This window comes from Mercenaria mercenaria, chromosome 18 (assembly GCF_021730395.1).
Source record: "Mercenaria mercenaria strain notata chromosome 18, MADL_Memer_1, whole genome shotgun sequence".
NCBI classification, from domain to species: Eukaryota; Metazoa; Mollusca; class Bivalvia; order Venerida; family Veneridae; genus Mercenaria; species Mercenaria mercenaria.
Window position 1 is genome coordinate 30816659 of NC_069378.1, and position 26218 is coordinate 30842876.

The following is a 26218-nucleotide window of genomic DNA, read 5'->3' on the forward strand; positions in this document are numbered from 1 at the left end:
GCCATTTGGCAATAATTATAGGCATTTAGCACAAAGGATATTGCATATGGCATTTGATATACCAAAATTAATGCTATATGCCTAAGGAAGGCCATTGCGCAATGGTAACTGCAAAAATGTTAATGCAAAATGAAAAATGCTATTTACGAACTGCTTAATTTCAAATATTGGCTTTCGAACGGTAATTGTCAATGATAAATGTGATTTTTTTTTTGTTTTTTTTGTTAAAACAATAAATGTCAAAATGCTCATTGCTATGTTTTCACTGAAATAAAGAGCTGAATATATGAGTTATATAATCATTGCCCTTCGTCACATAACTTTGTCTCTGTTACATATCTTAGTCTATTATATAATTTACAGCAAAATGTTTCGGTTCGTTGTCCTCGTAACATCTGCAACGTAACTGCTTTAAATTAGGAAGGCAGATACATTTTTTTTCAAATGAGTAAAAGCTACATGCATTAGTTGAAGAGATAAAGATCATAAAGATCGATAATTTGAGAATTACCATTTATCATTTGACAAAAAGAATTTTTTGTTTTTCTCTTCTTCTTCTCGTTTGCAACTACACTGTCAGATCAGTAGCCTCGATGAAACTTGTGGTTTGCCGCAGATCCTCAATGCCTCCATATAGTTTCTGGTGCATTGAGGTATCTATCGGCCAAGTCGCAGCTACTCATGGTCATGCCTTTTACATCTCTGAAGTGTATGCTATGCAGTCTGATCTTCATCACATGAACAAGTTGGCGATGGTGCCAGTCTGTATTTCTTGTACATATGAGCATTGAGCTTGTTGTGCCCTGAGCGAAGCCTGACCAGCATCACTTGTTCAGACCGATCAAGGAGATGAAAGGCATTTTCCTCTATCCCTGGTCTCGTTAGTGCCTTGATGATGGTGACTTTCTCCTTGTAACTCACAGGTTTTGTTGGTTGTTCTGACTGAGCTTCTAGCTTAGCCAGTTTGTCTGCGTCTTCATTGCCTGCAAGTCCACAATGGGATGGAATCAACTGAAGTGCTACTTTGCAGGTTATGCTCAGGCTCTGCATTCTCCTGGCTAGCTGCGGAGCTTTATTGTTGATCAGAACTTCCATAACAGACAGTGCGGACAGACTGAGGAGCTTTCTTCTGCCCAGTCTTCAACCATTGAGATGGCCTTCATGAGTGCTTCAGTCTCTGCCTTGTAATTGCTGCAGTGTTTTCCTGTGGCTGCATGTGGAGTTGTAATGACATTTAACATTTTGTATACGGCATATAGTATTTTGTATGTAGCATTTAGCATTAAGTATGTGACATTAACATTAAGCTATTGACATTTAGCATATTTAGCATTTGGCAGTTAGCATAGCGCATCGGTCCCCACTAACTGCGCAGGGACAATGAGCCCAGTGTTACGAAAAGAGAAGTTCGCCAAGCATTTAAGATGGTCTTAGATGATCTGTTTTTGCAATTCAAAATGTAGTTCCATCTTTTATATGAGTCAGATAAGGATGTGACCAGGGGCGTAGCGTGATCAGTTTAGATGTTACTCAAGGGAAGAGTGTGGGGGAGAGGAATCCCCTCCTCCGGCTGGTTCCGGAGAGCCTCCCCCGTGGAAGCTTTAGAGCAAACGTAAAGAAAGCAGGGTGGCTTCTGGTGACTTTTCTCACCAAAACTATGCTTCCTCAGTTTTGAACAAAATATTCACAAACGGCTCAGAATGTAAAGAAAGGTCTATATAAGTTGATGAACGATACAAATCGGGGTCGGTGAGAGGGGTGGGGCTGGCATTTTGGAAGGACTTGAACTAGGCTGTTTATTTATTCAGGACGAAATTTGTTATTCACAAATTAAGCAACATGAGCTCTTATTTTTTGTATACAAAATTTGCATTCAGTATACATTTTACTATGGAAAGACAAAAGCGTTAAACATTGCAGTAATAATATCAATGACGGTCCTTTCCTCGAGATTACACGCGTAATCTGACGTCCTTCACCAAAAACATGAACAAAATGGCCTCGTTCCAAACATTCTTTCAAAATTGGACGCCAAAACATTCAAAAAGAGCATTTAATTATAGCTTTAACTAATTTTTCTGACGTCAAAGATCACAACTGAATGATATGACTGTATAAATTATCACTGGAGTTAAACATATTTCAAATAAAAACCAGGAACTGTATTTTTATCAGAAGGCGAATTATAGTTGAACGTGGGCGGGTTTTTTTACTGTGACTAAAAGATCGATATCTTGACATTTATTTTGATTTTCTGATACTCCTGGAAAGCAAATCAGTTATTTTTGTAGCAAGCTGTCGTAAAATTGAATGGTATTTTTGTGCGTTTATATGGGCATGAATCACACTGGAAGGATTCTTGCCAATCAATCAAAAGAATCACTAGCGCGATTCATGAATTTGCAAGAAGTCCCAGAAAATAGCATTCAATTCTTAAATAAAGTACACATGTGTGCATACGTGTTACAACGGAATATATGCAAATCACCTTGCAATAAATACTATAAACTGCCTAGGAACTGATTAGACTGCTGAGGACAAACTTTGACTTATGCACAATTTCAAAACAGAAAAAAAAATGATGAAGCTATTTCAATAGATTCTTATTTCATTCTTCAAGTTCAAATATTTAATTACAAATGTCGTCTACACATTTCCTTTATTATCGTTTCGTGAACTTGGATTTTATATTTCAGCCTAAACATCTGTCACAAGACTTTTGTCTCTGTATCATTATTTACTTGATTTCCAAGGATGTAGAGATACATTGTTTTGAAAATCAATGTTCATGGCAAGGACGATTGTTATATTAAAATGCAACATGCAACTTGTAAACATTGTAAACAAGCAACAGATGGCTAAAATAACCTTGGTCTAGAAATCAATATAATGCTTACAACATTATTCTTTAACTGCAATATTTAAAAGAGAATTGACCGTAAATGCTGGTTATGAACATTTATTACATATGTGTATCCTAGGTTTAAAGAAATCGAGGTATTATCGTGTTTCAAAGGTATTGAGGTGAAGGGTGTATAATTATTTCATGCGTTAGATAATTTTGATTGATGTATTTTACTGGCAATACATTTTGGGAAATGGGTGTCAGGGCATAAGAAGGTGACTGGTGTTGAAACTTTGTTTCTCTACAGTCCCCTTTCCCACGACTGGGTGAAGTAGGGATGAGTAGGTGCCTCTTAGCATAATGACCCAGAAAGTATATTCATAAGGTAGAAATTAATGAATTGATAGTTTATATGACTGATGTTGAGTGTTATACTATGGCAATGCGGATAACAAAGCCTAAATGTTAATTTATGAATTTGTTCTTTTTGCTCCCGTTCATTCTCTTTGATTATGGGATAGATAATTTAGTTTTGTTTGAGCGTAGCGAAATAGGAAATAATTAACAAATAATCAAGGCCTTCGAGTGGTTTATCGTCTAATTTTCCACGGTTCAGAGTTCAGATGCGTAGGAATTGAACCACGAAGGCGTTAGCCCGAGTGGTTAAATACTGAAGCATTTTAACCGTGGTAATTTAAACAATAAATCACAACATTTCCGTCTTTGTTTAACTGGAAATCAAATCGAGCCATGTTAGAATACTTGGGAATTCATAGTTGTTACAGACACAGTTGTTATTTTACTAGTGATGGACAATTGCCATTAAGAAGATTGTTCTTATGGTCAATAGTGGCTATAGTATATATGCATCTGAAATCATATGTGTATTTAGAATTTTAAATATATTTAGATTTAAATAAGTATTTACAATAACAAGTGCAAGTGGAGCAAGAAAAAAACAACAAAATTTAGACATTTTGATAGAAATTTTGATAAAAGAGCAACAGCAGTCTGCCGTCACAAAATATTATAACAAAGTCAAGGACCAAGACAACAGCATACTCATATGCTATGACATTGTCCATACCTCCATACCTACTCCTGATCAGATTTTTATTGCTTCTATGGAGTTTTTAACCTTTTTATTTTTTATTTTTGGATCTTAAATGATACTCAGCTGAGTAACCGAGTATGCCACGCTACGCGCATGGTGACAGTTACAATTTTGGCTTAGCTCTATTGCTTATTGTATTGAGAAAAGATCTAGATCTCTTTCACTGTGAATTTTCATGACTACATATATACGTGTTATCGCTAAATGACAAATTTCATGGGAGTATTGTCAGATGGTGATGTTTTTCAGACAGATAATGTTTCTTGAATATATGTAACCTAACATCTCAATATATATATATTTTTCATTTTTGGTGAGAAGACATGTCATATTTAATGGCTATATATGTGTTTTTATATCATCGAAATGCTGTAAAGCACTGAAAATGAGGTCTCAAGAGTAAATTGTTTATATGAAACAAAGGAAGAATGTAACTTTGTACCATTTCGGTATTTTCACTCAAAGCAAATTGATTCTAATATAGTGTGCATATTGATAAGTATCGAAACAGTCGTACAAAGTTGCAATAAATAATTAATCCTAGCACTGAGACGTCTAGGATTTATTCAAGTTGCTCAAATTTAGTAAGGGGTAGTGCGTGGGGGTGGGGGGATCCGGGGTTTGGCCATCCGAAGTTATTCATTAACTCTTGAAATTCGTCTTTACACATAGTCCCCTACTAACGTTCTGTTTGCTTCTTAAAACGAGATTATGGTATTTGTATGTTTTGCAATGTTTAGAATGTTAGTCATCATAGTAAAACGATCATTTGGATTTCATTTTGTTTTTCATTTTGTTAATGAACTGTAAAGTGTTTTTGTATATAAAATAACTAGAAATATGCGACTTATTGAAGTAACGGAGCCGGAATGAAAACGTATAAAGATAACATTTACTGACCATCCTTTTGCAAACTGTCACTTTAACATATGTATTTTCTTCGTAACCGCATGTAGAGGATGTATATTGCTACTGCAAATTTGCATGAAAGAAATACAGACACACTCTTTCAAAAACATCGTATTTTCCTTTGATTTTTCCAACCGGGCTATATACAAAATATGAAGTGTACTTGATAACATACCAATGGTGATGATATCTCCGGAATGTTTATTGCATAATACGAGATTTCAACAGAGTAACAATAAGTGACCCTCCCCCAAAATAAGAAATACGCAAAGCATTATTTTTTCGCAAATTTTATCGTACATTCTTTCCATATGAACATAAGCATCACTTTGATAGAACCGCTCTACACACACTGGAAGTCTTTACTCTATGCCTAGTTTACTCCCATTATGGTTCCGCTGAATTATGGAGAGAAGTCAGGTAATATGATTAATCATTAAAGTGATAGAAGTATCAAGCCTAAAATATTTGACTTCGTAACAGTAATAATAAAAATATCAACGGAAAAGGGAGCAATTTTATGCTTGCATTATTGTATGTTAAGCGTATCTATACAATACTGACAGCTAACAAAAGGCAATGTCATAAAAACAATATATCCACATCTTTTCCAACAATTGATTAAATAAACTTTGTTGTTTTTCATATAATATACATTAAATATTCCAAGCCGATATTTAACGCGTTATTGATTAACTTCATTGTCCATATGTATTGAAAAAGGAAGCGAATTAATAGCCTATATGGCAAGCAATCCGCTGCATTAGTATATAAAATGATGTTAAACTGACGTATCAAATTTTTTAGAATTTAAATTGCATGCGTATTATATAATATTTTCAAGCCAAAAATCAGCAACAGTTGTAATTAAGTCCAAAAAATATTTTCTGATTAAAAGAGGCATCTTCTTGGTTCACAACTGAATACACGTGCTAATTACTAAAATTGCACGTGCTGACGACAATTAAGAAATTTAATAAGATATTTAGAATATAATCACTGCAAACAATAGGTATTCATAACTTAATGAAAATATGAAAAAATATCAAGTTTCTAATACTATTGCCTTTTGAAATATGACACAAGAAAGTTGTTTGAGTTTCCGCGATTACCAGCTTCTGTAGCCGTTTCCATGGTTACGGCACATCGCTATATTTCTACGACCGATCTTAAAAGTCAGTTCTTACTTTACTTAATTGTTTTATCATAGTAAAAAAGTTTTGTATGATGGGTAAATTAAGTGTGGCAGATATTTTGAAAGATTCCTCGTATACTACTATTGACTCAAAGAAGAAGATTTTCAAAGTTTCTTATATATAAGCCTACAGTAAGTACATGTCACACACAGGGGCATGGACATTTTTTACCTTAGGGCAATAATTTGGACAATTATGGTAGAGAGTCAAACCCTTATATCACATGCCAAATATCAAAGTTCTAGAGAGAAAGATTTTTAAAGTCTGATAGCTGAAAACCTATTTCTATCCCAAAACACCCATATGTTCAATGAACCAGAACCATTTGAAGAACTTTAAAAGAGGGCTACCAAGAGATCATTTGTGTAAAGTTTCATCAAAATCAATTCAGTGGTTTTAGGAGGAGATGTGTTGATGAAAAGTGACCACACCCTGTTGGCCATGTTTTTTAACAAATCAAAAAAATTTGAATACTTTTGTAGAAGGTCACACAAGAACCATTTGTGTGAAATTATTTTAAAATTGGGCTGACAGTTTTATACAAGAAGATTTTCTATATACATATAGGGAAAAGTGATCACGCCCCCTGGCAGCCATGCTTTTTGATGAATCGAAATAATTTGAACAATCTTGGGGAATGTTCACACAAGGACCATTTGTGTAAAATTATTTGAAAATCGGGCCAGCAGTTTCACACAAGAAGACTTTTAATGTTTCCACTATATACGCATATAGGGAAAAGTAACCACGCCCTCTGACGCCTATGTTTTTTGACGAATCAAAATAATTTAAACAGTCTTGGTAGAGGGTCACACAAGGACCATTTGTGTAAAATTATTTTAAAATCGGGCCAGAAATTTCACACAAGAAGATTTTTAAATTTTCTACATATAGAGAGAAGTGACCGCGTCCCCTGGCAGCCATGTTTTTTTTACGAATCGGTGTAATTACAATAATCTTGGTAAAGGGTCACACGTGGACCATTTGTGCAAAATTATTTTAAAATCGGGCCAGCAGTTTCACACAAGAATATTTTTTTTAATTTCCACTACATATATATAGGGAAAAATGACCACGCCCTCTGGCCGCCATGTTTTTGACCAATCCGAATAATTTGAACAATCTTGGTAGATGGTTACACAAGGACCATTTTTGTTAAATTATTTTAAAATCGGGCTAGCAGTTTTACACAAGAAGATTTTTAAATTTTCCACTATATACACATAAGGAAAAGTGATCACGACCCCTGGCGGCCATGTTTTTGACAAATCGGAAAAATTTGAACAATCTTGGTAGAGGGTGACATAAGGACCATTTTTGTGAAATTATTTAAAAATCGGACCATCGGTTTAAAAGGAGATGTCGTTTGAAGTTTTTTTCTATTTTTAGCTCTGGCAGCCCCTATGTGTAACCAAGCTGAACCGTTTGAACAACTTTGGTAAAGAACCACACAAGGAACGTCATGGCCAAGTTTCTTCAAAATTCATTCAGTGGTTTTGGAAGAAATGTCGTTTAAACACAACTGTTGACGATGGACGGACGCACGACGGACGCTGGACACAGTGTGATCACAATACCTCACCATGAGCACTTTGTGCTCAGGTGAGCTAAAAATTAATTATTCACAGTAACTGTCATATAGTATATAAAGGACAGGCAATCTGGCCCATCAGTCAAGGGGAGTTAGCTAAAATATCAAGTTCAAAAAATTTGTCTATAATTAATCATTCAAAAAAGAAAACAAGTATCGAAAATGAAAGATATAATAAGAAGTTAGGCAGTTCTTGTTCATAAAAGCCTTACAAATATGAATATTTAGTTTGTGCAGGGTGCAAACGCTCATCTGTGTTTGACATATCAAAGGTAATATGCAAGAAAAGAGTTATGGCTTTTGGTTTTCTTACTCCCCTACTGATGGTAAAGAAACATATAGTTCTAAAGCTATTCAAGAAAATTGATGTAAACAAAACATTAACAAAAAAATAGCAATTTTCTATGATGAAGCGACATAATTCTACTTACTTATTTCATGACAATAGAAAAAGTGTACGAAGTGTCAAAGCTATAGCTCTTACAGTATCCAAGAAAAGTGGACCTAAAAAGAACTTTTTTTACGTAAAAAGGGCCATAATTTTGATAAGGTTCTGGACCTACATAAACGTCTAATAATAGTAAACAAGTGCGCAGAGTTGATCTAAACAAAAACTTAAACCAAGAAATTCCAAATTTTTAAGTACAACTAGACACAGATGCCCCCACATACTGTGCCATCCTCTAAATAGCAAAGTTTTTTGTTATCATCTTCAAGGATATTCGACTAAAAGTTTGAAGCAAATTGTAGTTAGATAAGGTTGTGCATCTGAGCAATTTTGAATCCATTTCTTCAAAAAGTGTATGAGAAGTTGAACACACCAAACTTCTTCACTATGGCCTATTTTATGATATTAAGAAAGGGCCATAACTCTAGAAAAAACACAGAAAATGTACATGTCCGTTATTTATGATCATCTTCACATTGAGGTCTTCATCTGTCTTCAAGCATATCCTTCCAATAGTGTTGGAGGAGTTGGACACACAAGATATTTCTCTATATTCTATATCACAAAACTGTCGAATGGCCATAACTGCGATAAAAATAATCACAGAAAAAAATCCTTCCTTTATGGTCATCTGCACATTAAGCTTGTTCATCTGTGAAAGTCTGAAGCAAATAAGCTAATAGTGTGGGAGGAGTTGGACACAAAACAGTTTTCTCTATATTATATATAGCAAAACTATCAAAGGGCTGAAAATGCGGTAAAAATAATCACAGAAAAAAAATCATCCTTTATGGTCATCTGCACATCTAGCTTGTTCTTTTGTGAAAGTTTACAGCAAATCAGGCTAATAGTGTTGGAGGAGTTGGACACACAAGATTTCGGGACATACAGACGGACGTACAGACAGCAGCAATGCTATATGCCCCTCACATGTGTGGGGCTAAAAAGGGCCATGATTCTGGCAAAATGCAAGTGACAGTTATGGTTCTTGGCCTACTTACTCATCAAGTGTACAAAGTTTCCAAAGCTATTACTCTTATTGCTTTTAAGAAAAAGTAGACCGAAAGAAAATGCTTAACCAATGTGGACAATCAAGTGGACGATATGCAAATATTTGAAAAAAATGTCAAACAAGCTTAAATGACATTGTGGGCCTTTAATTTCAATGATAAAATCTCTGCGTTTAATGAATACTCTCCGATGTATGAACCTCACTCATATATTTACTTCCCAATTTACTTTCAATGTATCCATGAAAATTTGCACTGAAACTAGAATAGATTCGTTTGAAATTTAAATATGTTTACATTCAACCAGACAAGGAAGAATATTACGTGGATATTTTATCTTTAACCTTACACTTCAGCGCAACTAATATAAATCCAAATCTTTTCATTCATTGTCATGAATAGATTTCCCCACCATTAAATTTCTTTCATATAGCAAAATTTAATGCAACATGCCATACAACAGGCTTAGTATACAGAATACACCATATTCATAACACAAGAGGGCCATAATGACCCTATATCGCTCACCTGTTATCATTGCACTTAAGGACAAGAAGGTCAAAAATCATAATCAAGATCAATCAAAAGAATTATGAGAAAATATAGTTGAAATTTTCTTAAACTAACTCCAAATAAAATTATTTTCAAATCAGGCCAGTAGTTTTTAATGCATGAGTGTACAACGCCATTGAAGATGCTTTGTGTGTTGAAATAGGCGTTTAAGAAAATTCTCAAGTTTCAAGTTTCAAGTTTCATGCCCGAAGGATTACATCAGAGGAGGAAAGGAGCAACAGTTTGACTGATGAAGCCCAAAGTCCTCAGAAAAAATATCTAAACCCAAAGGACATGAACAACAAAGGGAAGAAATTTAACCAAAAGGAAAACTAAATTCTTACAAGGTACAGATATGTCAAAATACACCTAAAAATTGGAGGTACCATCCATGTTGTTCCACAGAAAAGTGGTCTCGGTTTTTCCCTATGGCCAATACTAAAAATTAAAAAAGTTACTAAATAAGCTATTATAGTAACATAAAAAGGAAGTAATTAAAAAAGAAATTATTGTATGTGAACAAAAGAAGGATCTGCCAAATAAAAACAAGAGCACTGCAATGCAACGCAAATGCAGAGCAATATACACACAAAACAAAGTCATATGACCTTTGACTCCTAAGTGTGACCTTGACTTTGAAGTGAGCCATCCGAAACATGCGCTCTGCACGTCGTTTCGATGAGGTGAACATTTGTGTCAGGTTTCTTTGAAATCCTTCAAGGGGTTCAAAAGTAACAGAGCGGAAGGAAAATTGCTAACTAACATACAGACAGACAGACGGACACCGAGGCGATAACATAATACGTCCCTTCGGGCGATTAAAAAGGAATCGAGATCTTATGGTGATACAAGTTGTGTGCAAGTTTGGTTAAATCATAAATGAAGCTGCTATTGTGCAGACAAGGTCAAAATAGCTAATTTTGGCCCTTTCAGGGGCCATAACTCTGGAACCCATTATGGGATCTGGCCGGTTCAATAAAGGAACCGAGACCTTCTGGTGACACAAGTTTTGTGCAAGTTTGATTAAATTCAAATCATAAATGAAGCTGCTATTGTGCAGACATGGTCAAAATAGCTTATTCTGGCCTTGTCTGGGGCCATAACTCTAGAACCCATAACGGAATCTGGCCAGTAAACACGCCATGTACCCGGATATTCCTAACTCTGTTCAGCGACCCTAAGTCAGTGCCAACATGTCTGACAGAAAAACGATGCATGTAGTTAATTTCCTTGTCTTTTTTCGTTTTTTTTTATGTGAGTATGCAATGTTAGCGTAAAACTTTTGATAGTCATAATATCCTGTATTGATAACACGTTTTGTGTACTAAATATTTCAATCGAAATGTCACATTATGTGACTGGAATTCATTAAAATGTACTCAGAAAGTCTTCAAAATGAACATGTTCTATGTTTCTAACTGTTTTAAAGTACCAGAAATTACAGTAAGACCTTACTTATTAAATGTATTAGTTCCATAAATATCTCTTTGACAATGTTTAACAGTATCAAAGTTTGAAATCGATTTTTATAGCATAAAAAATTGTATTGATTATGAGGTGGGTTTAAATTTGCAGATAATTCCTAACTGGTATAGGAAACAGTGCTGGATAAATACGAACTTAGAATGGATAAACACCTAACCAAACGAAAACTGCTGTTCGTATGTGCTTTTTTATGGACTGCTGATGCTCGAAGTTCTTTGATCTACCCACCCCTGCAGGGATGTGGGATTCCTATGTCCAACTTATCCGACTCGTGATTTTTTGCCGGCGGACAAGTGCATTTTTCATTCTGTGTGTCCAAGGAAAAGCATACTTTTTCAGGTATAAAATGAGAAAACATAAAATATCATTTAGATTGTGTGTTGCTTCAAGTGTATGGAGGTGATAAGGATAATGGGTTCTTTGACAAGGTCTCGCGCACACTGTAACTCGGTGACTATGATAAAATATCAGAGAAGATTTAGATACAAGAAGATTTATTTAACGTCGGAAAAGTATAAACATATAACACTAGCTTAAAGCTATTTTCCGACAAACACATGTAAATAAGCCCAACATAAGTAAAACAGCTGTAATAAAATGCAAATATGTAAAGCACATTAAAGCAAATAAAGCATCTGACTCTAAGTAGATAAGAAACAAATCACAAATTATCACATACATGTTACAGCGCATTAAAACTAAATAGCACATATGTACTAGCAAATGAAACGAAAAAGTAATTGACCACATGCAGATTTAGCACATTTAAAGCAACATAAAAAAAATAAGCTAACACTACACAAAAATAAGAAGAGTCACATTTTACAACATGCATTTAAAAAAACATAAAAGAAGAAACCATATACATGCTAAAGGGAACATAAGAACTACTTAAAGTAGCTGAAGAAAAATATTTGCATCATCAGCATATAGCATTCTGTAACTAAAACTAAAAAAGGAAAACAAGGGTTACACACAGAGAACTAAAAAGACATTTAAAGACATCAGAAACGTAAACAACTTATAAAAAGTATTATGACAAGTTTGTAAGTAGAATTCCAACTGGTGAGACAATAAGTCACTGTCAAAGGAAATATTTGACCCAGTAGTCAGCCAAATTAAATTCAAAAGCACACAGAGATCGCAAGTATGACTAAACAAAGTCAGAACGTTTTAAGAGTCTTTCTCTGAATTCATCTGGCTTTGCACCATTGCGTGGGCAGTGTTTCGGGCATGACCTCAAAAGATCCCGAACACTGCTTACGCGATTTCAGACTTTTATAAACGTTAAAAGGCAAATATTTCAACAGCTTATATTTTACCACAGTTACTGTGATATGCTTTTCTTTTCATTGTCCTAAATAAAGAACTCGATCTCCAGTCCAGATTTGCGCTTTCATGAATGTTTAATATTACAAATCAGAGCAAGTGAAATTTGACTATGGACAAGTGGATTTGAAGTGTCCGTGGACAAGTGAAAAATGTAAGGATACCTACACCCCTGTCCCTCGGTCCATGCATCACTCCCCACCCCACCACACCACACACACACTTTTCTTCCCTATTAACCGCCTGAAAAATATCATATTTAATAATTAATCATAAATCTAATCCCATTTGAACAATATCAAAAATATTCCATTAGCACCTCTATAAAAATCTCTTACACTATACGATATACAAGATTTGAAACAAACACAATTCTTCTGAAACTGTGCGTGTGCGTGTGTGTGTGTGTGTGTGCGCGCGTGTGTGTGTGGGGGGGGGGGGGGGGGGGGGGGGGGGGGAGAGGAAGGGTTGGGGACTACAGAACTTCGGTGGTATTAAATAATTTCTTATGTAAATATAATAATTTTGACTTTTATACTGAGTTATTTTTTAGGGTTTATCCAGATTTTCCCAAACATTGCTATTTGCATAATATTAAAATTATGAAAGAATATCTGACTGTAGTGGGCATACATATAACATCTTAAAATTAATGACAAAGTTTGAAGACAATACCGCTTATAAAGTAATGTTTACAATAATCAGACCATGTTCATGTCAACTAATTCATTTCTATAGAATACTATTCAGTTAGGTGTTTATCCGTCACACAATTTCGCGTAAGTTAGGTTTTTATTCATTCCTCATGTAAACTGAGTTCGGTTTTTATCAAATCAAAGTTAGGTTTTTATCCCTTTTCTCGCTGTCAGTACATCTGAACATGTATTGTGTCAACATGTAGTGGGTTAACAACATAGTGTAAAGGGTCCTATAAAGCAGTATATTTTTGCTATCAAACAACAAAATAGTCGAGGCATCAAAAGCATAGAAGTATTTTTAAAGATTTTTTGTAAAAGTTTTCATTGAAAAAGTTGCCTTGTTCGTCGTTTTTCCACCTGAATACACAAAGGTTGATATAATTAACATGATACATTTTGAAATAAATATACACTTGATCAATGAAGGTAGATATAACAACAGAAGCATTCCTATATACATCGTAATTACACAGAAAACAAAGTTGTATCGGCTTTACACCCGCCATGTTGGCACTGAGTTAGGGTCGCTGAACAGAGTTAAGATTATCCGGGTACATGGCGTGGTAAAAGAAAGGAACCAAGATCTTGTAGTGATACAAGTTGTGTGCAAGTTTGATAAAAATTAAATTATAGCTGAAGCTGCTATTGTGCAGACAAGGTCAAGATAGCTAATTCTGGCCCTTTCAGGGGCCATCACTCTGGAACCCATTATGGGATCTGGCCGGTTAAAGAAAGGAACCGAGATCTTATGGTGACACAAGTTTTGTGTAAGTTTGATTAAATTCAAATCATAAATGAAGCTGCTATTGTGCAGGCGAAGTCAAAATAGCTAATTCTGGTCCTTTCAGGGGCCATCACTCTGGATGCCATAAGGAATCTGGCCAGTTCAAGAAAAGAACCAAGATCTTATAGTGATACAAGTTGTGTGCAAGTTTGGTAAAAATCAAATCATAAATAAAGCTGCTATTGTGCAGACAAGGTCAAAATAGCTAATTTTGGCCCTTTTAGAGGCCCCAACTCTGGAACCCATAATGGGATCTGGCCAGTTCAAGAAAGGAACCAAGATCTTATGGTGATGCAAGTTGTGTGCAAGTTTGGTTAAAATAAAATCATAAATTAACCACTATCGTGCAGAAAAGAAATTGTTGACACACAAAAATAGCAAATTCTGGCCCTTTAAGGGGTAATAACTCTAGAACCCATGATGGGGTCTGGCCAGTTTTCAAACCTAACCGAGATATCATGCCAATACAAGTTTTGTACAAGTTTTATCAAAATTGCTTTCAAAATGTTGTCTCTATCGTGTTCACAAGAACTTGTGGACGGACGACGGACGGACGGACGAAGGGCGATCACAAAAGCTCACCCTGTCACTTCGTGAGTGGTGAGCTAAAAACACAGAAATATTTGATAAATGAACATCATCTTTACCAACAATATACCTGACAACTACTGCCCCGTACGATCAATATTTAAAATATTTTGAAAGAGTCGTCCCTCTTTTGAAATAAATGCCATTTGTAAGGAAATAAAACTAAACAATTGCTGAAAACTGTTCCACCCAGTTATGTGAAAAGCACTGGTACATTATTGCAAATGCAACGAAAAGAAAATATGTAACAGTTCCTTGAAAATGGTGATGTTTTAAAAAGGCGCTGAACTGTCCGAAAGTGTAGATCCTTTATGCAGTCCTTGTCGGAATTCAATTTATATATCAGTATATTGACAACTGTTACGTAAAGTAATATGCAAGTTTTATATGCTGTTCAATTTTCATCTGAAACAACCCTTTCTTTCTCTGATTTGATTTTGTTTGAAATGTTTTTCTCAAAATGTAAGCCTAAGCGTTAAATTCCCCACCTACTGTTGATACCCTTTTGTATTATGACAATATAATAGTTTATATGGATAAACATGAAAGCCAGTGCGTTATAATGTCAATACAAGTTAAACTAACATAGATTTATATGTTTGCTTAAACATAGAAATAAAAAATAAACGAAAAATTACTAACCAGAACCTTGAATGATATTAAATTTTAGCATAATTTGGCAAATATTAAAATATATAAAAGCGACATTATGTTGCCTGCTTTTTAATTTTGTCTTTTCGAAATTTCTGTGATATACAAGCTCCATAACCTCCGATCCCCTATCTAAATTCCAGACCATAACGGCATTGTTTTCTCGTTTAGGGCAAACCCATTAATTTACCTGCGGACCATACAACGATTTTTTAGAATTGAAGGCACCACCGTATAAATACACTTGCGGATGCCTCTAAATATTATTTCTGTACTTGTAACATGTGTAGATATTGAGTTCTGCTCAACCCGGGGCTAGAGGGCATAAACGGTAGCTTGCATTTCCACTACCGTCCATGAACAGGCCCAATCAAATCGAGTCTGCCACATTTTCATTTATGTCATGTTGCGCGACCTGTGGTTTTCCACTCTTTACATGAGCCGTGCCATGAGAAAACCATCAGAGTGGGTTTGCGACCAGCATGGATCCTGACCAGCCTGCGCATATGCGCAGTCTGGTCAGGATCCATGCTGTTCGCTTTCAAAGTCTATTGCAATTAGAGAAACTGTTAGCGAACAGCATGGATCCTGACCAGACTGCGCGGATGCGCAGGCTGGTCTGGATCCAAGCTGGTCGCAAACCCACTATGTTGGTTTTCTCATGGCACGTCTCATATATAAAATGACAACAAGCCTACTAATATGCTCGTAAACTGTACCAGGTTTGGCACATGTTATTCTATATAATTATATATATTATAATGAAAACTCTAAAGAAATAAGCTTTAGGGAAATTAGCAGTAGTAAGTATTCAATAATTATTTATTCTTTTGGTGGCCATCTTGGACGCCATCTTGGATTTTAATGATTGAATTGATATTGAACCATATGAGTAGCCATTCCTGAAACAAGGGTCCATCGCAAGCATTCTGGAATATGAAACTCATTTATTTTGCAGACATAGACACTTTTCCCCTAGATAATTTATTTGAGCTGGTAGTTCATTCAGTTTTAAAGTATTAACATGCGATGCATAAGACAATTACATCTTGCGCTACATGTATGATATTTTGGTACATTATTGAAGATATTGTTATAACTACTAATATTACCTACCCTTCTCGGATTAATTTAGCCAAATATTTTTGCTCATTTTCGTCTTCGTAAGTTTCTAAAACTGTCGTTTCTGGTAGGTGTTTAACTTTCTCTCCCAAGGCAACCATCAAATCTGTCACTTTCTGCCATATTATTTTTGCCCTACACGTGCTACGAAGCCAAATAAAGCCGCTCGCAAATATTTCATTATTTGTGCCGGCCACTGGATTCACAATGATATCATCCTGTTGGTTAAACGATATTCCTGGGAGGGGGTTGGCTAACCATAAACAGTCTACCTCGAATACAAATACATCTATGTTAGCCATTAGTAAAAATTGTATCATTTCAGTTCGTTTGACAGTTATTTTGATATATCCTACCTGACTATAAGATTGATTTCCTCTCAGATTGTCTATATCCATTGATATGATATTAATCTCTGGCCAATCACTGTTTAATTTTGCTTTTGCTTGTTTATCTGTTGTTACAATTAACACGGACTTATGAATATTCATCGGCTTGGTATTGCATAACCAGCTATAAGCAAACGGTAGGTAAGCTTCATTTATTACAGTAAAAAGGACAGTACGACTATTCAGATGGATCTTTCTTGCAACATTTAGCAACTGACTTTCAACACCATCAGCTTCGGTGTCTTGTTCCGGTCTTATTCCTATAACTGTTTCATTAGAGGCAGTGCCAAATTTCTCAGTACCGCATAATAAAGCGATATAATCATTTGTAAAAGCCACCACAGGCGGGTTTTCTGTAAATATGACACTTAATGAAACAGATATGAAAAAGATTAAAAGAATCTGGGCAATCAACGTTTTCGTCACAGGTGTATTTCTAAATATGTGATTGCCTCTCTTGATGTTAAAAAACCACAATACTTTCCGGTACATTCTGGTATGATTCATTGGCGGCATATTAGTGAAGAGGAGGTCACTTTCAAATCCTCATTAACATACCGTTGATTCCAAAATGAGTTGTCCAATACCAGCTTAAGTTATTTTGATCTCCTTGCTCTTTGCCATCTACTTATGTAGCTGCACAGAAGGGAATTGATTTTTAATGCCCTGAAAAGTAACATAATTGTATCTATAAGAAACTCCAGAAATGATAACACACAAGGAAATCAGAAACATGACAAATACAATGATAAACAATATACTTTTATTAGTTTCACTAATACCTATTATAACTTTGATGCAGAAATAAATGTCAGAGGTATTCAATGAACTTTTTGTCAAGAGTTCCTCCAATAAAGTATGAAGTCGCAAACATATACATGTATTATAGAAATTCTGCAAGATTTCCACCTTAAAGCTGTCTGTAGTGTTAACATCTCTCAATCATGTGTGATGCAGATGCTAAAAGTAATAAAAGTTATTGAAGAAGGAGAGAAAATTTACCCCTTCTTGCCTGCTTCTCAAAGTTGCGTATTCTTTGACTTTTAAAAAAATTCCAAACTCTAAAATTCAGTTTCACCAAAAATCTATCTACAAACAAACTGAAAATGTTCTAAAATTGTAAAACATCAGGGCTATTTCATTGCAAGTAATTCATTTGACAGTTCATACACTGATATACATTGAAGTAGAAATATAGCAGTAATATATTCTGCCACAATAACAAACCTCATCGACAGCACACTGAACATGAATGTTTCAATTCTAATTGGCGCTATTCAGCATCTTATCTAAGCTAATAAGCATACAGTTGTATACTAGATATTACAGTTTTACAATATTTCACTATATTCTTTACTATTTCATCAAGATAATTATTTTAAATATCTGAATTTACTCTTAAAGCTGCGTAACCTAAGTAAAACATTGTTATATTCATCTGTTCAGGGGTTACTTATCTGCAAATAGGGTAACATAAAGGACCGCTGCTATCAAATGTATCTCTAACAAGTCAAAAAATCGTAAGAAGTTTTAAATTTTGCAAAAACAGTCAATGAATTACTTACGAAATCCACACCAATTAGTTTATACTCATTTGTTTTTAGCTCGATTGTGATGAAAGCTTCAAGCTTATTAGAACCACCCTCGAGTCCGCTTCCTGGAAAAACCAGTACTGGTGTCATATGAGAAGTCATGGTCGCGACCCCAGTGGGGCTCGAACCCACAACCCCTGGATTGAGCGGCCGACACCATATCTACTAGACCACCGCTCCCCTTATCCACACCAATTCACAACTTACATATATCTGATAACTGTTCATATAACTTTTAAAAAATCTTTAGACGTCTAACTTAAAGAAATATAATTATCGGGACAATCCATTATAACCATACAACCTAGACTTAGAGCATTAATGAGTGGAAAAAACATTAACAGTAAAATTCTGCATGGATTTGTTTACGTAATAAAATCTATAATGAGCCGCGCCATGAGAAAACCAACATAGTGAGTTTGCGACCAGCATGGATCCAGACCAGCCTGCGCATCCGCGAAGTCTGGTCAGGATCCATGCTGTTCGCTTTCAAAGCCTATTGCAATTAGAGAAACAGTTAGCGAACAGCATGGATCCTGACCAGACTGCGCGGATGCGCAGGCTGGTCTGGATCCATGCTGGCCGCAAACCCACTATGTTGGTTTTCTCATGGCACGGCTAAAATCTATAATGTTCTTCGTATGATTTCAGTAGAGCATTCTGATTCTCTGCAATGCCATAAGTTCAGCCTACTTAGAATACTTTTAGTTAAACAAAATGTGTCAGTCGGCCTTTCAGTAGGAGGTTTCTTCTCATAGACTGCACGCAGAGGAAGAAAATTAAATATTCCAGTGAATGTATGACTATGTCATGTTTGCAATGTGACGGAGATTGACGTGAACATTATTTTGGAATGTATATATGTAGTAGTGTGACTTTTGTCAAGAAATTCTACCATTTCTAGAGGTAAACAGATTCAGTTTTTAACAAGGCATGCTATACTACTAAAATATTCATAATTGTATGTACATTCTACATCTGTGGACATAAACTGGCATAAATTTTGACGAGCTGAGAAATCTAAGGCAGCGTCCAAGCTTGTCGGCATAAAATGAAAAAACAAGAGCTGTCGGAGGACAGCAACGCTCGACTATTCCACAGCCTTGTCGCTTGAATGAATATGAAAGTCGAAAAAGGGGCATAATTTAGTAAAAAAAGTAAAACAGAGTTATGGAACCTGCATAGTGCTTATCAGCTCATGACAGTTGACAAGTGTATGAAGTTTCAATCTATTCCCATTAGTGGGTACTGAGATACCAGCTTACATATAAGAATTTAACCCAAAACTCCTAAGTTGAAAAAGGGGCGTAATTTTGTAAAATGTGAAGTTGAGTTATTGACCCTTTGCACTGCATGTCATATCATGACAGTGAACTAGTGTGTGAAGTTTCAATCCTTTCCCATTAGTGGATACTGAGATACCAGCTTACATACAAAAACTTAACCAAAAATTTCTATGTTGAAAAAGGGGCATAATTTTGTAAAAAAGCAAAATAAAGTTATGGGACCTGCTTTGTGCATGTCAGATCATGACAGTGAACAAGTGGTGAAGTTTTCAATCCATTCCCATTAGTGAGTACTGAGATACCAGCTTACATACAAAACCTTAACCAAAAAATTCTAAGTCGAAAAAGGGGCATAATTTTGTAAAAAAGCAAAATAGAGTTATGGAACCTGTGCAATGTAAGTCATTTTGTCACAGTAAATAAGTGTGTGAAGTTTCAATCCATTCCCACAAGTGGTTACTGAGATACCTGCTTACATACAAAACCTTAACCAAAAATTTCTAAGTCAAAAAAGGGGCATAATTTTGTAAAAAAGCAAAACAGAGTTATGGAACCTGTGCAATGTAAGTCAGTTTATCACAGTGAATAAGTGTGTGAAGTTTCAATCCATTCCCACAAGTGGTTGCTGAGATACCAGCTTACATACAAAAACTTAACCAAATCGGGACGCGGACGCCGACGCGGACGCCGACGCATGGGCGAGTCCAACAGCTCTACTATTCTATGAATACGAGCTAAAAAAGATTAAAAAACATGGCTCTATTGGCATATATTGTACTGCAGGAATACAGTCTTATTGTAGTAACTACAATAGATCCTTTAGCGTCTGTAAAACAGTCAAACAGCCGATTAATTTCTGCTAAAACACACAAACCTTATCCATTCAACATAAGAAATATGAGTTTTGAAATTCAAACTGTACAAATCCTTTGAATGAAATTAAAGAATGGGAAAAATTATTAAGTATTTTTTTCTATATTATCTGCTACATAAATTATGAATCAAATGTATATCTTATTATCACATTTATGCATAATACTAATATGCTTACTCATATTTCATTTAGAATATTGATCAAACGGTATACAGGCATACAGTAGTAAATAAATTTGCTATATGTTCTGTAGGAGTCATGTATCTTCTAAGAGAGATTTTTTGTCTCACAAGTCAACACTACGGAATATCTTCCAGACTGACAGCTAAAATGTGGGTATGAACACATGAGTAAAAAGATTTGTTTGCATCTCTATAAATGCAAAAAAAATTCTTTGAAAATGCTAGCAAAATGTCAATTATAGGTCCACAATGAAATAAAAACAGGAATTGGCTGACATAAAACATGAAAATGCCACTTTAACTGGGAGAAAAATGAGGATTTTTTCTTACCACCATTATCCGACTAACTCGGAAGTGCTGCTTGATTACCATTGAGTACTACTGTTCCAATAATACCACATTTGCACTCCTATTATGATCATAACGAGTGAACATTCTTATAATAGGTTCGATTCTAAGTAACTGAGTCTTTTTTTGTAAATAGCATGATTAAATTTACTTTAAATTAGCTAAATGATGCAAATTTGATAAAACATAGATTTCTTTAAATGACATCTCAAATTAAACTAAGGGCACCCAGTAAGAGCAGGGATTCAAACATAGCCGGACAGTCTGTTTCCTTCATAAAAAAGGACCCAAGCACGTTATTGCTTCCGGTAACTTTGAAAAAGATGTAATTCTGATGGAATGAGCTTTTGTACTCATAGAAAATGTCTTGATTATGAATTTATAGTGACATATATTAATATACACATGTGATTAGTCGGATTCTTGTTGGGTAGGTGTATTTGAGAGAATACAAAGACAGGCAATTGATACGCACCAACCATATTCACTGGCCGTAACACCGATCATATGCTTATTTACCTGGACATACACCTGTAGAATACAAACAGATGCCTGGAAGAGGTAAATCAAAAACGGAAGCAACAAAAATCCTCTCCAAATCATCCCCATAGTATCTACTTAATGCTGCATAAAACTTTACGTAACTTAGAGTCAGAGAGCAAAATTTGCAGCGATACATTTTATTCACCGACCACGTCTGAAAATATCAGCCCCAGATTTTGACTCATAAAGCAAAACTAACAATACCAATATGTACTCCAAACAAAATTTGGAGAAGTTTGTGGCTAAACTCAAAACAGATATGATACACGACTTGGAAGTTGAATTTGACCTTACAGTAGAAGCCAGAGCTCAAGAATTACAAGAAGAGGCATCATAACTAAGAGAGAACGTCATTCAATTACGTCATTGCGTGAAAACGGTTACAAATGCTAATGATGAACTGGAACAAGGTTGTCGGCGCATGATGCTTTACATTTCTGGCGTCCCAGGGGACACGGAAGATATGAATGAAGACGTAGTGAGCAAACTCCTAAACTATTCTACATTGATTTATCAGCAAATGACAAAGATATAGCACAAAGACTCGGAAAGCGGAAAAGTGAAATCATGGTAAATAGACGAGTTATTGTGCAGTTTTCCCACTCAAAGGCTTGTCTGACAAAGACTGACTTACAAAGCAAGAAAATCACTTCCGGACGGAATATTTGTACTGGAGTCGTAAACCAGAAAGCCTGAACAATTGTCTTATAAAGCCAGATAACTAAAAGGAGAAGGTAAAATTGTTAAAACATTGGTCGCATGAAAATGTACGATGAAGAAAATAGATCAGCAGCATGGAGGCCATAGAGGAAATAAGAGTCGGTATTAATACCACAGTACACTATTCCAGTGTACCCACTGCAAAGCAGCTGCTTTTGTCTGCATTTAATGTTTCGCAGAGTGGTGTACATAGTTTTAATCTACATTAGAATTAGTTTCTGTTTGTCTACTGGTTATCCACACTTAAAACTCAAGGTGTTCATCAGTATAATATATGTAAGTACGTACGTTTGTATGTGGTTATATTCAGTTGTGTTTTGACAAGTGAGCTGTGACATAGGTGCATACTGTAACATTTGTCGATTTTAGAACTAAAAGGTGCGTCGGTCAGATATAGAGTGCATAGGACGATTTGTATTATTATAACAATTAACGCGATATACGATATGTACATAATAATAAGGTGTAACTTGATAACGGATCCGGAGTTACACCACGGACAATTCTTGTATTTAGAAAGAATGGAGGAAAAAGTATAGTTAAAAAGCTCAGTTTTAACACAAGCGCACCCTTAAAAATGCAATCCGTTCTTCGTTCTCAACGCCTCTATTTCGTTTCATATGAGGATTATATTTCAGTGTGATAATGTCAAAGAATGTCGAAAGAGTGCTATAATGTGTCTGACAGAAAACACCCTAGTTGGAGTAGGACACGAGGACACACTTAAATCAAGAGGGCCGTCATGGACCTAGATCGCTCACCTGAGTTATATTGCTTGCTTGAACAGTGTAAATAGATGGCAATGCAAGGAAATTGTCAGTGAAATTATTTTGAAATAGTACCATTGTTCTCAAACAACAATATTTTACAGGTTTCTACTAAACAAATACTGGCAGGTAGCGTGTATGTGTGTGTTGTAACGTTTCCACTACAACTTTCGTAAAGGGTCACACCAGAAAATGTGTGCAAATTTATTTGAAAATTTGGCTTGCTGTTTCTGACAAGAAGATTTTAAACGTTTCAAATATATACATATATGAAAAAAATGACCACAACACATGGGGGCCATGTTTTTAGAGGAATAGAAATAATTTGACCAATCTTGGTAGTGGGTCTTACAGGGACCATTTGTGTTAACTCATTTTAAAACCAGGCCTACAATATCCTACAAAAAATAATAATTAAGTTTTCACTACATACATATCTGGAAAAGTGACCATGCCCTCTGGTGGGCATGCTTTTGGACAAATCAGAATAATTCTAATAATCTTGGTAGACAGTCAAACAAGGACCACTTATGTGAAATTATTTTAAAATCGGACCAACAGTTTAATAAAGAAGAATTTTAAAGTTTTCACTATATACTGTAAGGGAATAGGGTTTTCGGACTTTTATAAATGCTTCAGACAACCCCCATCTTTCTTCATAGAGAAACATTTAGAATGGAAATTGCTAACAATTTAACTAGGACAAATTCATTATCTACAGTACTGATACTACTGGAACACTATTTACATTTAGAATTTATTAGAAATAAACACTGAAAACACCCTTACCTCTGCCAGGAATTCCGACCTGAGACTGTACTGTTTACATCAGTAAAAACACTTATTATAGGAAAATGACTGTGTATATTTTGCTAAATGGACATTTATAGGACATTAATAACTGTAGGATACAATATACAGACATAAAATATTACCTTTTTATTGAAATTCTCAATTGAATATCTCCAATCTGATCCTGGCAGTTTATTACTGTTCTTACAGATTTGTCTCCCTTGATTTCTGCATTTAAATCCTAATCTTAAGTCAGAGACAGCTTATAAGTGACTACTTATTGTATGTAAAGGATGAATAAGTTTTATTCTGTCTTAGGAATATGTAAATTTAACTTTTATATTGTCTGTTTTTCTGTAATTTTGGTAATATCATTCACCTGTTTGACCTTCAAGCCTTCCCCGGAAAAGTTTTGAATTTTGTGATCAAATTAACGCAATTCTGAGCCATTTTGTGTAAATAAACAACCAAATTTTGACCTGTTTCAACAGTACATTTTAAAATTTTTTTTTTCAAAATTTCGAAGATTTTTTTAAGATCTGTCTCGACATACGAATATACGGAAGAGCATTAGCATAATACTATGGGGACACTGACAGATGGCAAATATTAACCCGAAATGAATGAATGAAAGAAAGAAAGAAAGAAAAAGACAGTCAACTGTATATTTTTTTTTATTTCTCAAAAGTAGGTTACAGCATATAGCATATAATATGTGATATATTCTATAAGTAGGTAATTACATACTAAGTTATTTGTAAAATTAGCATAATCCAAACTTGTGTAAAGCCCTGACACTTGCCATGTTAACTTTCTTTAAAGAATGTGTCTGTCCTTCAGTTCGGACAGTACCATCGAGTGATTAAAGGATGTTAACCCAAAGATACTGACCGATAGGCGAAACAGCGCAGATCTTGATCAGACTGCGTTGCTGTGCAGGCAAATCAAGATCTACACTGGTCTCAAAGGCAGAGTTAAAGCAATACCATAGTATATTACTACTGTTGTGCTAAATAGAGGTAATTAACTCCTACAAGCATAATACGCTAATCATAACACAGTTATTCATCTTTCTTATTTGTAATACCTATAAATAGAGAACGATAACGAAAACATTATCGGAAAAGTCGATTATGTCTTTATTGGTAAGTCGGGGTTTATCAGGGTTTTCTTATAGTCAATACGATTCAAAAGTAGTACAACTATTTTGTGACGGATAATGGTTTCACTACCCGATGCCCCTTTTCTCAACAGTAACATTTAACTTGTTATTGTTACAAATACCGTGCGAGAGTACTAATAAACTTTGATAATGTGGCAGTTGACCTAAATCCAGTTGACACTGTTTATTTTCCAATACAGGTAAATCCAATATTTGCTTTACAATAGATCTATGACGGATTATCTTTGAACACCCCTGGACTTTATTGGACTCAACTGCCACATTATCAAAGTTTATTAGTAGTGTTACGCTGCGCGTGTTACGTGAAGTTTCTTTGGGGAATATTTTAGCTCAAAGTCAGTTTTTTTTTCTATTTATTATTTGTTTGGCTTAAGTCCACTTAATTGAGGAATTTAGCAAAATCCAGATTCTGTTTCTTCTTTTATTCAGTTTTCAACAACAATATATGGATGTCCACATAATAACAATTATTTCTATAAACACAATTTAATTAACAAAAACTTTGTAATTATCTAGTCGGATATCTCGACATGAAACACAGAAGTATATGTCCTTCTTATTTCGTAGGTAAAATTCTTCTGTTTATTATTATCATTGACTTTTTATGACTTTCATGACAACAGTAAAATTAACCAATGATATTGCAGGAAACCTACATGTCCCCTAGCAACAAATCTCGAATACCGCGATATCTAGCGAGATTTCACGTGATTTCACGTGACCAGGGACCTCTCTCCTTGCGTATCAAAAGATTATTATCTCATAAACAGATATTAAGATTATATAATAAAATGTATTAAGACTATTAACAGACGTATAATAGCAATTAGTTTGACACTGCAAGATCTTATCAATGTATAGTAAGAAATAAAACATTTCTATAATGACAGCATGTAAATTTTTGTTCTTTTAGGATTATTCACAAAATTCGAGTTTTTACATATACAAATATTTTTGAACATTTTAAAACAAATTATTTGACCGTTGTTTAACACTAATGTCACTGCATGACATCAGTACATCTTATAACCTTAATAAAAACAAAAATAAAAGATACCAGATCGGCATGAGAGGCTAAGCCAGAAAGCTTGGGAAAAAAGGGGGAAAAAAGATAAAACAAAGTGGGGTTTGGTGGTGTAGCACTGGGGAGATTCTGAAACGAACTGTACAGAAAAAAAGATTAGTTGTCTGGTGAAAGCAGAGATAAACAATCACTCCAT

At 35.0% G+C, this 26218-nt stretch overlaps 1 protein-coding gene across 4 annotated transcripts in view; it reads right to left on the minus strand.

Moving 5' to 3' along the window:
* Positions 1-26218, minus strand: part of LOC123539513 (uncharacterized) — an 87580-nt gene that overhangs the window by 24552 nt on the left and 36810 nt on the right. For all 4 annotated transcript variants that reach the window (XM_045324165.2, XM_053529497.1, XM_053529498.1 and 1 more), the window contains exon 2: positions 16317-17377. In XM_045324165.2, coding sequence (XP_045180100.2) covers positions 16317-17227 — 911 coding nt within the window. In that variant the 5' untranslated portion in view covers positions 17228-17377. The remainder of the gene's footprint in view (positions 1-16316; positions 17378-26218) is intronic.